The sequence below is a fragment of the Denticeps clupeoides genome, unplaced genomic scaffold (genome assembly GCF_900700375.1).
Source record: "Denticeps clupeoides unplaced genomic scaffold, fDenClu1.1, whole genome shotgun sequence".
Classification (NCBI taxonomy): Eukaryota; Metazoa; Chordata; class Actinopteri; order Clupeiformes; family Denticipitidae; genus Denticeps; species Denticeps clupeoides.
The window spans coordinates 7,501-22,406 of NW_021629830.1; the positions used below are offsets into that span (position 1 = coordinate 7,501).

General features: G+C 49.3%; 2 protein-coding genes across 7 annotated transcripts in view; both read left to right on the forward strand.

The window, feature by feature from the left end:
• The window catches only part of LOC114775390 (protein FAM184A-like), a 19,051-nt gene extending 7,178 nt beyond the window's left edge, over positions 1 to 11,873 (forward strand). Inside the window, exons 7-16 of one of the 3 annotated variants that reach the window (XM_028966528.1) lie at positions 299 to 449; positions 520 to 732; positions 1,585 to 1,738; positions 1,806 to 1,933; positions 2,927 to 3,111; positions 4,081 to 4,227; positions 6,867 to 6,984; positions 7,712 to 7,816; positions 9,167 to 9,375; positions 11,440 to 11,873. In XM_028966528.1, coding sequence (XP_028822361.1) covers positions 299 to 449; positions 520 to 732; positions 1,585 to 1,738; positions 1,806 to 1,933; positions 2,927 to 3,111; positions 4,081 to 4,227; positions 6,867 to 6,984; positions 7,712 to 7,816; positions 9,167 to 9,375; positions 11,440 to 11,518 — 1,489 coding nt within the window. In that variant the 3' untranslated portion in view covers positions 11,519 to 11,873. Of the gene's footprint in view, positions 1 to 298; positions 450 to 519; positions 733 to 1,584; positions 1,739 to 1,805; positions 1,934 to 2,926; positions 3,112 to 4,080; positions 4,228 to 6,866; positions 6,985 to 7,711; positions 7,817 to 9,163; positions 9,376 to 11,439 lie in introns of all 3 variants that reach the window. The other 2 variants (XM_028966527.1, XM_028966529.1) reach the window with 2 other exon arrangements.
• Positions 11,874 to 12,455: 582 nt separating this feature from the next.
• Positions 12,456 to 14,906, forward strand: part of mcm9 (minichromosome maintenance 9 homologous recombination repair factor) — an 8,195-nt gene continuing 5,744 nt past the window's right edge. The window contains exons 1-3 of one of the 4 annotated variants that reach the window (XM_028966533.1): positions 12,456 to 13,002; positions 14,407 to 14,723; positions 14,806 to 14,887. In XM_028966533.1, coding sequence (XP_028822366.1) covers positions 12,657 to 13,002; positions 14,407 to 14,723; positions 14,806 to 14,887 — 745 coding nt within the window. In that variant the 5' untranslated portion in view covers positions 12,456 to 12,656. The remainder of the gene's footprint in view (positions 13,003 to 14,406; positions 14,724 to 14,805; positions 14,888 to 14,906) is intronic. The other 3 variants (XM_028966534.1, XM_028966532.1, XM_028966530.1) reach the window with 3 other exon arrangements.

The following is a 14,906-nucleotide window of genomic DNA, read 5'->3' on the forward strand; positions in this document are numbered from 1 at the left end:
CGTCCCGCTCGGTTCCTCCTGCACGAGTCCATTAGTGATGTTCTGGTGTGTTCCGCAGCTCCACGCTTCTTAACATATGAACTATTTACAGGAGGAACGTTCCTCCCTCCTGCCTTTGCTGATTTTACGCTGAGAGAAGAGATGGATCATAGAACATCAAGCAGCCGTGAGAGCCTCATTAACTTCATTAGTGTGTGTGTGTGTGTGTGTGTGTGTGTGTGTGTGTGTGTGTGTGTGTGTGTGTGTGTGTGTGTGTGTGTGTGTGTGTGTGTGTGTGTGTGTGTGTGTGTGTGCTCAGGCAGGAGTGTAAGAAGCTCCGGGAGGAGCTGAGGGAGGAGCATGAGGAGGTGAAGCGGGCGGCGCTGGCTCACCTGGCGCAGAGTAAAGAGCAGGAGCTGGGACAGGCCAGGGAGAGCTGCCAGAGGAAGGTGGAGGACCTTCTGGACCAGGTGAGACCTGCACACACACACACACACACACACACACACACCCCAGACACTGACGCCAGGCTCTCCTCAGATCTCCCTCCTGAAGCAGAGTCTGGAGATGCAGCTCTCGCAGTCGCAGACGTCGCTGCAGCAGCTGCAGGCGCAGTTCGACCAGGAGAGGGCGCACCTGAACGCGCAGCTGGAGGAGCTGGAGGCGGAGCACCAGCGCAGGGAGGCGGAGCTCCAGGATGCGCACTGCTGCGCGCTGCAGAGTCTGGAGGAGGCGCGGCGGAAAGACATCAAGGTGACTGGCCGAGCCCACCTGACACGGTCAAAAAGCGCAGGCCGGAACCGGAGACGTTCCGTTTATACCAGAACGTTCCACATATTTACAGCCAAGACAACAGTGACTGCTGGACACTCTTTCCAGTGTCTGGTGAGTTGTCCTGTGTCTGGTATCTTCAACACCGCTGTCTCCTGTCCTCTGTCCCTGCTGAGTGATGGGGTGTTAGTAGCCTAGTGGGGTAACACACTCGCCTGTGAACCAGAAGACCCAGGTTCAAACCCCACTTACTACCATCGTGTCCCTGAGCAGGACACTTAACCCTGAGTGTCTCCAGGGGGGGACTGTCCCTGTAACTACTGACTGTAAGTCGCTCTGGATAAGGGGGCGTCTGGTAAATGCTGTAAATGTAAATGTCCTGCTGTGTCTGGGTATTATTCTTTTATTTATTCTTCTGGGGTTCCACAGTGAGTGATCAAGAACGCAGCACCAGAACAGCGAGTTCTGCATGTCGTCCCTACAAAGTGTCCTGCTCCGTTAAATCCTCATTATCCCGTCAAAGGTTCCTCGGCTAAACGAACCAGCGAGCACGTGCGACTGGGGCGTATTGTACTAATGAGAAGATCGGAACTACAAATTCTGTTCAATTAACGGAACCCGGCAGGCCGGGGTAGCTAAACGAGGCGGGTCCGTAACATCACACGAGGCACCAGAAACCATGTCTCACGGGAGGTTCTGCAACATTCAGAAAGGAACGTGGAACCTCCAGCGAGCCGGTCCGGGTAAATGACGACAGGGCGTGTTCAGGTTCTGCCGAATCGCCGTCTCTGACCCGGTGTGTGTGTGTGTGTGTGTGTGTGTGATCGAGAACAGGACCTGGCGGAACGTCTCAGGCACCACCACCACCTGGAGCTCCAGTCTCTGAGAGACGCCCACCGGCAGAACATAGAGACCCTCAAACAGCAGTCCGAGCAGGAGCTGCAGACGCTTCGCTTCGAGCTGGAGGATGAGGGGAAGGCCATGCTGGGTGAGTGTGTGTGTGTGTGTGTGTGAGTGTGTGTGTCTCCATCTTTACCTGTTCCTCCCTGTCCCAGCGTCCCTACGTTCTGAGCTGAACCACCTCCACGCCTCGGCCATCGAGCACCTGCGCCAAGCCCACCAGCAGGAGGCGGCGCTGGCCAAACTGGAGCTGGAGAACATGGTGGAGCAGAACCGGATAAAGGTGAAGAAACCCTCTGGGTTCCACCACGGAGAACATGTACTAAAACCCCACAGTCCATAATCCTGCAGGGCGTTTACAGCGACCAATCAGAGGAGATCTGGCAGCAGATACACACACACACACACACACACACACATTCTCACAAGTTGATAGACTGACTGTTCCACATGTCAGCATGACTGTAGGTGCTGCAGTTTCAGTGTGTGTTCAGGTTTAGACCTGGTCCTGCAGATGTCTCCTAGATCCTCGCTCAGCAAGACAGGAGCCTCCAGGTTCTCCAGATCTCTGTCCAATGGAGGATTTGTGGAATGTTGTGGAACAATCTGGAGGTTCCATGGACCTGGCAGGACCTCAGCAGATCCATTCAGAGGTCTAGTGGAGAACATGACTCCATGTGCCAGGGATGTTTTGGAGACCAGGGAGGTGTGGGGGGGTCAGGCACACATTGGCTTCTTCTGTATCCAGCACCATCTTCCTCCAGAATTTTTACACTCCGGACCCTACTACTCTACTCTAGAATGAGATCTGTTGAAAGTCTGTTTCTTTTGCCTGGTTCTGTGCTCCTGGTTCCACGTGTGGAGCTCTCAATAATTAGTGCCCCGCCCGCGGGGTCACACGTGCCACCAACCATCCAGATGTTCGACCGCTCCTTCACATCTGGTCCCTGGGGCCTCCTCCTATAATCTCTCATTAATGGCATCGTTTGTATGAAGATATCAGGCCGGTCCTGGTTCTCTGCAGCTTCCTCTGCTTCCAGAAGAGCAGCTTGACCTCGATATGCTGAAATTCTGCACAGCAACACACATCCACTCTCACACACACACACACACACACACACACACACACTACAGCATGGATCTGTAGATCGGTGGAACGTTCACTGGAACTGTTCTAGAATAAACCTGGTCTTAGAGGACCAGCCTGGTAAAAACTGATCTGAGGTCAGCTGGTGACACTAATAGACGTGTGTGTGTGTGTGTGTGTGTGTGTCAGGAGCGTGAGCTCCTGGCTCGCATCTCGGACCTCCAGGATGAAGTCTCTCACAGGAAGAAGCACATCGCCGACCTGGACCACGAGATCCACACCCTGAACCAGAACATCAGCACTCTGACCAAGGAGCTGGAGCTCAAAGGGAAAGAGGTTCTGAAGATCCGCAGTGAAGCCAACCAGCAGATCAGGTGTGTGTGTGTGTGTGTGTGTGTGTGTGTTTTCCGTCCTGCTGACCTTCATCCTCCTCTCCTGCTGCTGCAGTATCTCAGTCCATTTATTTTTTAGCAGTTGCAGGGTGGTGTGTGCGCGTGTCTGTGTGTGAAGAAATTGTGATTGTGGTGAAATAAACAGTCTGTGGTGTCACATGACACACGACCACACCCACTCGCTCTGTTTTAATGCTGGGTTCTCTGATTCAGACTGATTTACGCTCGGTTTCTCAGCGTGACGTGTGTAACAGAACGTTGTGTGTGTATATGTGTGGGTAGTGTGTGTTTGTGTGTGTGTATACAGTACAGGCCAAAAGTTTGGACACCTTCTCATCCAACGTGTTTTCTTTATTTTCATGACCATTTACGTTGGTAGATTCTCACTGAAGGCGTCAAAACTATGAATGAACATGTGGAGTTACGTACTTAACAAAAAAAGGTGAAATAAGTGAAAACATGTTTTATATTCTAGTTTCTTTGCTCTGATTACTGCTTTACACACTCTTGGCATTCTCTCCATGAGCTTCAAGAGGTCGTCACCTGAAATGCTTCTCCAACAGTCTTGAAGGAGTTCCCAGAGGTGTTTAGCACTTGTTGGTCCAGCTCACCCCAAACCATCTGGATTGGGTTCAGTTTTGATGCCTTCAGTGAGAATCTACCAACGTAAATGGTCATGAAGATAAAGAAAACACGTTGGATGAGAAGGTTTGGCCTGTACTGTGTGTGCGGGTTGTGCGTGTTTGTGTGTGTGTGTGTGTGTGTGTGTGTGTGTGCATGTTTCACTGACTCTTATGTAACCGTAGTGAGATAAAAATATCACAGGAATAAAAATCAGGACCATGTCGCCCTCCAGGGAGCAGCAGACGGATCCCTCCACCCACCACACCCTGCGCAGAATTCTAATACATTACCCCTCTGTGTGTGTGTGTGTGTGTGTGTGTGTGTCAGGGCTCATGAACAGGAGCTGGTGAAGAAACATGAGCGCGAGCTGACCGAGCTGACGACGCTGCACCAGCGCGACACACAGAACATGCTGTCTGACTTCAACAAGGCGCAGGAGCTGCTGAAGGACAAGATCTCCGCCCTGCAGATACTGTGAGTCCACACACACACACACACACAACCCAAGGTACGTAATGGTTCACATGTAGCCACCTGGTGTGTGTGTGTGTAGGTAGACACGCCTCCACTCTGCACGGTGACCTCCTTTACTTTATCTGCCGTGGTTCCAACGTTCTGCACCGCCCTCTAGCCTGGATTCCACTGTCTTCTCCGTCCTGCCGTGTTTGTTGCTGAGCAGAAATCTGGTCATGTGACTGTAACACCCTAAAATGTCAAATTTCACATCGTAATCGTTTCATAGTTCTCATCCAGCGGAATTTTCCATATCAGCAGGCTGCCGTTGCCAAGCAACATGTGGGTAACAGCAGCGCCTGGACCTGCTCATGTATAATTGATCATTTAAGCAGGATTTCATCGATCATGTCTGAGGAAAGTTCCACAAACCATAAAACACACACACACACACACACACACACACAGATTCTCATCAATTTCTCAGATCGGAAGCTGGTTCTGCTGAGATCTGCTGATCTTCTCCAGATCTTCATCACCCTCTATCCCAGCTTCTCCTGGCCTGGGCGACGAGTCACACCGGCGTCGTTCCACCACAGACAGACAGGCGTGTGAGATAAACGTGGGACTTGGCGCTGATAAGAGCTGAAATCCTCTGGTTTCTTTTGTCTGGGTCGATTCAGGAACGCGGCTCAGTGGCGCCCCCTGGTGTGTTGTAGGACCAGTCTGTTATGAGCCGGTCTAGCGGCTCCGGCCCATAACAAAAGAAAGGACACAAACCTACTAAGACGAAACGGATCATTTTAACAAGTATTTTATTAACAACTAAATATATAAATAAAGATGAAATACATACGAAACGAATTACAACGAATAACGGCAAACAAAGCAGAGAAAAACAGACACCGAAGCAGGCCGAAGCGCCTGGGAAACCGGAAGTGATGTCAAAGGGAAATGGTAGGAAGGCGGGAAGGGTGGATGGAACAGCAAGCGCAGCCCCGAAAAAGGAGACTGAGGCTCCTTTTATTCAGTCTGTCCCACAGCAGGTACAGGTGGTCACCAGGCACCTGCAACACAACACAAAACACACAACAGAAACACACCCAAAACACCAGGACGGAACACAGTCCATGTGGACGTGAAGAACTGTACATGTTGTGCCGTTAGAAGTACTGAGTACTGCTGCCTCCACATCGACTTTCAGATCCAGCTTGACTCCGGTCGTAGCGTGATGCCCTACACTGACTAATGATCTCCGCATCCAGACATCTCTGGTGAAGATCACAGAGTTTACCAGACAGTGATTCAGAAAAGGCAGGAGAAGCCTTCAAAGCTTCATCACACACACACACACACACACACTCTCTCTCTCTCTCAGCATCTCCGCTTTACATCTACATCCCTTTGATTCAGCAAAACCAACCAATTTGGAGCAGTGGGTTCCGCTGCAGGTTCCTCCTTCAGCTGCATAGTCTGTCCGGTGTAGAACCTGCATCATTATTACTGATGGAAGGAGAACGTTCCGGCCAGTCTTCTCCAACCAAGTTGCCACCAAGTTCAAGTTCAGGTTGAGCTTCATTCTCATGTGACATCGACAAACTGGGACACAGCGAGTCCGATAATAACAAGAGTAACATCAAATAAAACAGCAGAGAAAATTATGAACCAGGAGGTGCAGAGCATTAGCAAAGAGGAGGTTGGGACATTTATAAGGAAGAAGGAAAATAGAAAGATGTGGAAGCATGGAGATGCTTTTAACCAGACTGTTTAATATAATGTAGGAAAGTGAGTGGATGTCACGTAAGTGCAGAAGTGAACTGGCTTTAAACATGTAAAGAGATGCAGCAACTACAGGGGATATGAGAAGACGCTGTGAGAAAGAGTGTTGGAAACAAGATTAATATAAAAAATATGTGAATATGCACTTGATGTGGAAAGGGGGGTAGTAGCCTAGTGGGTAACACACTCGCCTATGAACCAGAAGACCCAGGTTCAAACCCCACTTACTACCATCGTGTCCCTGAGCAAGACACTTAACCCTGAGTGTCTCCAGGGGGGGACTGTCCCTGTAACTACTGATTGTAAGTCGCTCTGGAAAAGGGCGTCTGGTAAATGCTGTAAATGTAATGTGGAAGGTGGCTGATCTTGTAGTCTGCGTCCTCATCAATTTCAGAAGAGTCAGTGGACACATGTACATGCTCTGAACAATAAGGCAAATCTCATATTTCAATTCTCATAGTACAACAGAACCAGAAAGAAATCATAAATCATACATTTGCATAATTTGTTCTTACCGCCTGGGTCGATTTGAATCTCCTTCACAATGCTGGTGGCTTTCTGGATGCAGTGTGTGTGGTAAATGTCCATTGTGGGGGTAAGAGAGACCCCGATGATCTTCTCAGCTTCATACAACAGAATCAAGTAACAACTAAAGCAAAAAATAACTTCAAAATCCGCTGTTTGGCCCATAAAAAACAGGGCTAATAACTGTACTGCAACCAGCCAGCAGGGGTGCTAAAGCTGTGTTGGTTTCACTGATCAGAGACAATGTGGAATCCTGATAAACAGATGCATGTTCCTCTTTTGTAGTCATCTGAAGGGGGTTGTAACCTGCAGAGATGCCCGGGGAACGTTACTCTGACCTTCCAATTCGCTTTCAGACTGGAGGCCACCGAGGACAAGTTCCGTAACAGGGAGAGTCGTCCGGAGGACCTGCAGGTGATCGCCGAGCTGAAGGACATGGTGACCGAGAGGGAGTCACTCGTCAAAAAGCTGGTGGTGAGTTTCAGACGCAACACCAGAGCTGGCCTCTGGTTGGCTCGGACCGTGTTCTACCCCGGTGCGGAATCATCAGTAGCTCAGGTGACAAAGTGTGGGTTCTAATGCCCCGCCCCAGTACTCTCACCAGCTCCATTTGGGATCCTTCTCAGAGTGTCGCTGTATTTGGCAGCCTAGTATTTAGGGCCATCTGTCATTTTAGTCTCGGTCACGTCCAGACTCGTTTTAGTCCAGTTTCAGTCGACTAAAAGTCTGAGCGTTTTAGTCTTATTTTAGTCCGAATTATCCATAAATATTTTAGTCTAGTTTTAATGAAGGAAAATGGTATTTTAAGTAATGCAATTATGTTCAACCCAGTCAATATAGTACAAGTACTGATTTCATCTTCTCGTTTTCATCACATTTAGGATCTTTCTTATCTTGTAAACCAGCATGATATATTTTGTTATCATTATCATCTCCTTTCAGTCACGTCATAAAGGTTTATTGGTATGATATCTTGCCATAAAATTCATCGAGGAAAACAACTGTAACTCAGAGCCTCCGAGTTTAAGGCAAAAGCAGCCGACCTCCATGCTGGTGAGGTTTGTGATGAACTGCTGATGAATTCCATTACCGTTACGGCCCAGAGGCTGCAGGGAAGTGTGTGGGGGCGGAGCCTCTCGCGTTTTCAGTTGATGAACGAGGCGTGCGAGTGTAACCGCCGTCTCTCCTCCTCTCTGGACAGGATGACAAAAAGTTCTATCAGCTGGAGCTGGTGAACCGCGAGACCAACTTCAACAAAGTGTTCAACGCCAGTCCCAACGTCGGAGTAATTAACCCACTCATCAAGGTAGGATGCACACACACACACACACACACACACACTCCCTCACACACACACTAACACACACACAGCATGGGTCAAGCTAGCAGGTTGCGAGCGGATTCGTGCCAGACACTGAGGTCCGGTCCTGTCACTTGTCACCTGCTTGACAGTGGCGCCATGAACATCACAACACTGCACCACAGCACTGCTGGAAATAAAACGTTACGGACGGGTGACAAAGAACAGCAGCGCGCACGGTTCTAATTCAGTTCTGAATAAGCCTTTTCCCAGAAACAGGAAGTGTCTGCTTGCTAGCTGGAACTAACTACCCACTCAGAACCGTCAGCAGATGAAATTTGATAGTAAAGTTTTAGAAGGGGAGGAGCCTGCAGGCATGATTGACGGCTCCCGCGCACCCTACTTCCTCATTCTGGACAAATGACACACACACGCACGCACGCACGCACGCACACACACAGTAACACAGGTAGTGTTGCCAGATATGACTGGTAACTGCAAAAAAAAAGTCAATCTGCCGTAACTAGGCAACAAAGCCCAATCTGGCAACGCTCATAGTACGCATCACAACCATGGTCAACGTCATCAAACCAGACATGCAGATTTCAGCTCAGAAATGATCTTGTTCCACGCCACCTAGCGATTTTTGGGGATGTTTGACTGGATTTTGGAATATTTTATGTGAATTGATCGATTTTTTTGCACACGCCTAGCGAGCAGCTCCAAGGCTCCATGTTCCAGGTTCTTGAGATTCTCTTCTTCCCTTCTGAAGATCTGGTTGAGGTTACTCAGGTTACTCGATCGTTTCATACTGTACCAATCAGTGATGCTCGTACTGTAGATGGGGGCGTGGTCACGCCCTCAGCAGATGAGTTCTCCCCTTTTCCAGTCGTTTGTCACCCGTCTGTGCGCTGTGCGTTGTCGTGTTCATGGCGCCGTGGCGACCGCGTGATGGACTATGGAGCGCAGCGTCCCTGTCCACTCCAGATGGGTCACTCTGCATGGTCCGTGTGTTAAACTCCACCCACCCACCCGAGATTATAACTTCCAAATTTTGCTTTAGTGTTACTAATGTGTGTTGCGTACTAATCGTGTAAGTGTGTGTGTGTGTGTGTGTGTGTGACCTACAATCCTGTCTAGACATCCAATTATTCTTCTTTGCTTTCCAAGCCATTGTATCAGAAAACTTTTTAGCTTCTTCCTTCCCGTTTTATCGACTCATTTTGATCTGGTTATCTATGAACGACTGAGTGTTGCCAGCTTGACCTTTGACCTTCAAACGACTCCAGTAATGTCAGCTGAGCGGGAGGCGGGATAAATTCCCACTGTCTTCTCTCTGTCCTCGTCCTGTAGCAGAAGAGAAAGAGTGAGAAATGTGTGACCCGCTTCAGCAGCTCGCCCAGCCTGCAGGCTCTGGAGGCGACGGGGACGGGCGGAGGGGGCGGGGCTCCCCAGCCCAAACGCCTCGAACCCATCCCCAACTCCCCCGTCCACCAGCTCGAGCTGCACCCCGGCAAACCTCTGCCCCCGCCGACCCCCCCCGCCGAGCCCAAGAAATTCATGAGGTGAGACGCACCTCGGCCCCGCCCACCAGCCGCCGCGGTTTTTATTCAGCCTCAGGTAAAACGATGTGATGGGCGACGCCCTCCGCAGAGCTTAGAACCACATCAGTAAGTTCCACTCATGAGGCTCTTCATTTTTTCTTTTGGGAAATGGCCTTGGAATGCAAATGGGAGCATGTGACCCCCCCCCCCCCTCCCCCCCACGTCCTGTCCCGTCGTCATGGTAACGGCGATGTTGCTACTCGTGTTTTGTGTGCTGGAAGTTATAGATCCCGTCTGTAAGTCTGATGTCCGGTGGTTTTGATCTGTTATACGAGTAATAAAATGGTGGCGCCGCTGCAGCATGATGCTTCATCTCAGACGCGCATCTGAGCCCCGCCCACACGGGACTCCAGGCTGCTGTGTGTGTGTGTGTGTGTGTGTGTGTGTGTGTGTGTTGGGATCTCACTGTATGTTTGTTTTTTTCTCTGCATGTGTTGATGTGATTTGCTGTCTTCTGCTTTTTTGCTGCTGTCGACGTGTGTGTGTGTGTGTGTGTGTGTGTGTGTGTGTGTGTGTGTGCGCACGTGCGTTGTTGCATGTGTATGTGTGCGTGGTGTGTTGAGTGTATGAGTTGGGTGCTGTGCTTTGTGTGTGTGTTGTGGGTGTCTCCCTCACACACACCGCCTGTCAATCACAGAACCTGTCAAGGTGATTAACACGTGCACACACACACACACTCACACACACACACACACACACACACACTAGGGCTGTTCCAAATTTTTAGATTAATCTAGCAATCATCCATGCATCCAATGATTCAATTTCCCTAATCAGTTTGGTTTGATTCTTAATTATTTCCACATTAATTGACTACTGTAGCTATTTATACATTCTAATTTAGATACCGGACCGAAAAAAACATTCATTTCAAATTTGCCATGGTGATGATATATATTAGTATATAGTCATGATATATTGCCATATATGGGATTTTACAGCATCCTGGTTTTGGAGCCTCTGCTTAAACATTCTTCACATCATTGGCAACCTAAACCCTGCCCACTCGCGATACGCTCCACCCCCTGCTCGCTCAGGCGTCCTCTTATATCATCTCTAACATCACGTATCAAGTACAAAATGTACATTTCCAGCATTTACCAGACGCCCTTATCCAGAGCGACTTACAACCAGTAGTTACAGGGACAGCCCCCCCCCCTGAGGACACTCAGGGTTAAGTGTCCTGCTCAGGGACACGATGGTAGTGAGTAGGGCTGCAACTTACGATTATTTTAATAATCGATTAATCTGTTGGTTCTTTTTTGATTAATCATAGAATTGGATAAAAAACAAACAAGAAAAGCATTCATTTCCAACCCTTTATTCATGCTCCTTGAGCTGTTATAATAAAATAAAATAAAAATGGGCTAACACAAAAAACATACACATGCATGCTTTACATCTGCCAAATATAGACTTTTTTTTTTAAATAAAGTGCCACCTGAGCTGCCAGAACGATAAATAATTTATAAAAAAATAAAGAACAATACAAATCAGAAAATTTAACAGGATTTGTTTGAATGTCAGAAATTGTTCTCTACACTACACTGCAGATGCACACACTCGCAGACGCACACACTCACAAACTCTCACACTGACACACACACACACACTGCAAAAAATGCTTTTCTAACTTAGTAGTTTTGTCCTGATTTCAGTCCAAATCTCTAAAAAATCTTAAATCAAGATACATTTACTAGACACATGAAATAGCATAAGAAATTATGTCTAATTTTCTGATAAAACATCTCAAAATTAAGTGATTGTTTGTTTAAAACAAGCAAAATTATCTGCCAACGGGGTAAGAAAACTAATCTTAATGAGATATAATCTCAAACAGAAGTTTTAAGCATCACTTAATTTCCTCATGTCATTTTTCTTGTCGAGTAATCTTGATTTAAGTCACAGTTACAATTACAGTAACACACACACACACACACACACACACACTCACACACACCTCCTGCTTCTGAGTGTGTTTGATTGAAAGTCCATCCTCATGGTGATGATGTGTTCCCGCTCCAGCCCTCCTGAGCCAGAGTCGCCCGTAGCGTCGCCCGACCCGCAGCGGCAGGAGTGGTTCGCCCAGTACTTCACTTTCTGACGCCTGCGCCCCAGAGCATGTCCACCGAGCATCGCCCGCCATCGTGACCTTTCACCTCTCTCCTCCTGCCCTGGATGGGTTCTGTGTGTACAGTGATGAAGATGCTGCTGATCCATTCTCGTACTGAGTCAAGTTCCTCCTCCTCCTCCTCCTCACCTTATTTTAGAACAGCAGTGTAAATCAGATTTGTAACGACTACATAACAGATTTTTGGTAGAAATTAAATTACAGACGTTTGTATGTTCATCTCAGCACCGATAAAAAGATGTCTCACCGATTTTAAAGATGAAATGCATATTTTATATTTCTATTATTATGGTGTATGCTCAGAAATAAAATAATTATTTGCTCTGTGTGTGCGTGTCTGTCGTGATTATGAACTCTTCACTCTTCACAGTCCTCCCCTGGAGACACTCAGGGTTACAGTCAGTAGTTACAGGGACAGTCCCCCCCCTGGAGACACTCAGGGTTACAGTCGGTAGTTACAGGGACAGTCCCCCCCTGGAGACACTCAGGGTTACAGTCGGTAGTTACAGGGACAGTCCTCCCCTGGAGACACTCAGGGTTACAGTGAGTAGTTACAGGGACAGTCCCCCCCTGGAGACACTCAGGGTTACAGTCAGTAGTTACAGGGACAGTCCCCCCCTGGAGACACTCAGGGTTAAGTGTCGATGGTAGTAAGTGGGGGTTTGAACCTGGGTCTTCTGGTTCATAGATGAGTGTATTACCCACTAGGCTACTACCTTATTCTGTTATATTATGTTATATATGATGTTAATTATGTTATAAGTCTTATTATCTGTCGCTTTTTATGAAGTTATCAATATTTCATCAACATTGTTTCAACGGGTTTCTATTTTATACGTACAATACTGGAGACCACGCCCACAGTGACGCGGACCACGTGTGGGGTCGGATGGCGGAAGTGAGCGCTCTTTTTTATGCGTCTGTGTGCGTCCCGCGTTACGCTGCTGTTAAGACGTGTTAAGACGTCTTCACTGTTATTGCTGTACGATGTGCGCGTCTAATCGCCGTTTTGTTGAACCCGCGGGGACGACGCCGCCACCGCTGAGGACCCCGGACACCCCTCCGTCGCCAAGTGGTGCGGTCCGGCGCGAAATCCGAAAATGGGCGGAGCATGTCGTTCCCCGGCAGGAAGATGGACGCCGAGCCGCTCAGCCCGGAGCAGGAGGGCCTGGCGGCCCGGGTGTTCGAGGCCTACGTGCTGGAGCACCACCGCGGGGACGTGCTGCGCCTCCTGCGGGAGGAGGGCGCCGCCGCCGGCCGCCACCGCCCGCTGCTTGTCAACGCCATGAGCCTGTTCGAGGCCAGCATGGAGGTGGGCGAGGTCTTCACCGCCTTCCCCGCCCGCGTCCTGCCCGTCTTCGACCGCGCCCTGCGCCGCGCCGCCGAGACCGTCGGCCGGTCCGCGTCGCTGCCGGGGTCCGAGGTCGCCGGGAGGAACCTACACGCCCGCATCTCAGGTGAAGCGGATTTTACTCTGGATCCTTTCAGCAACGTACACGGAACGTTTAAACAACGTTACATGCAACGTTCAGGGTTCAAGACCGGCTTATAGTCAGTACTACAGTATGCACAGTATACCGTGTACTGAAATAATGTTTCACACAGACCCCCAATAGTACAATCATAAAATAAAAAAATATATATAGTACACTACAGGCCAAAAGTCTGGACACCTTCTCATCCAATGTGTTTTCTTTATCTTCATGACCATTTACGTTCGTAGATTCTCACTGAAGGCATCAAAACTATGAATGAACACATGTGGAGTTATGTACTTAACAAAAAAAGGTGAAATAAGTGAAAACATGTTTTATATTCTAGTTTCTTTGCTCTGGTTACTGCTTTACACACTCTTGGCATTCTCTCGATGAGCTTCAAGAGGTCGTCCCAGGCGTTCTCTATCAGGGATAATTAGTGGCATTTCTTGCTTTATTAACGGGGTTGGGACCATGGGACCTTTTGACCTGCACTGTACCTACACGCTAAACTAAACTCTGCCAACTAAAACCTAAATACTGCACAGGTTATCTCTATAGGAGAAAAGTAGAACATTTCTGTACAATGAACAGGACGTAACTGGACGCTTCGGTGCCTTTTTCCGGATGGTGGGATGTTGAATCGTGCATGTGAGGGCTTTCCTGGTGCGGCGTGTGTGTAAAACGAGGGTTCGTTTATAACACGCTTATAAAGGAACATGATGTGCTAACGTTCCATAATCTGTACGCTGTATCCGTGTAGGAATTTCTAATTCTGCACGTTTGGTCCCTTTCTCTCCGCTTCGGTGCGGAATTCTGGGCTCCTGATCTGCAGGTTCAGCAGGCGGGGACGTTGGGGACATGGGGGACGGTGGTTTGCTTCTGTGTGGCTGGTGGCCGCTGGAGTCTGGTGATGAGCTCTTGTGGGGGTTTGGCCGGCGTTCCGTACGGAACTTTGATGGAACTCCTCATTGTTCCGTAGTCTGGAGAATTGCATGATGTTGCGCGGTTGCTGATGGGGACACCAGAATAGTCGTGTCACCTTTTAATTGTCCCCACATGAAGCGTCCCTGGGAGCAGCAGCTCCAGCTTCATCTGGAGCTCAAGTCCAATAATAAGCCGGCGGCATGAAAGCTGCGGCGCTGCATGATGCAACGCGCCACGTGACCCCGCCTCCACGAATACGCAACGCCGAGCAATCCAGTCGAATCCAGCTAAACAGCGCCACCTGCTGGAGAACCCGATCCGAGGAGGTTCCTCCATCCCTGTGAGAAGGTCCACCTGAACATCTGGACACGTTTATAAAGGAACATTTTAAGTCCGCTAATGTGAATATGTAATGTCTGTATTAACGTGTTAATTAATGTTTACTACTTTCCCCACCAGGTTTGCCTGTTTGTCCTGAGCTGACGCGAGATCACATCCCCAGGTCACATGACGTGGGCCACTTCCTGTCGGTGACGGGCACAGTGATCCGCACCAGCGTTCGGAAGGTTCTGGAGTACGAGCGGGACTACATGTGCGCCCGGTGCCGCCTGGTGTTCTCGGTTCCGGCCGACTTCCAGCAGCACTACGCCTTTGCCCCGCCCACGCGCTGCCCCAGCGAGGAGGGATGCTCCTCCTACAAGTTCACCTGCCTGTCCGCTGACTCCGCCTCCCCCGCCGCCTGCAGGGACTATCAGGAGATCAAGATCCAGGAGCAGGTTTATATGGATTTAGAACGTTTAGAACGTTCCGTGTTGGGTTGGAGGTGCAGGTTTTGTAAGGACTCGTTTCCTGCCTCAGGTCCAGCGCCTGTCGGTGGGCAGCGTCCCGCGGTCCATGCTGGTGGTTCTAGAAGATGACCTGGTGGACGCCTGTAAATCAGGTACAAGCATGACGGACGG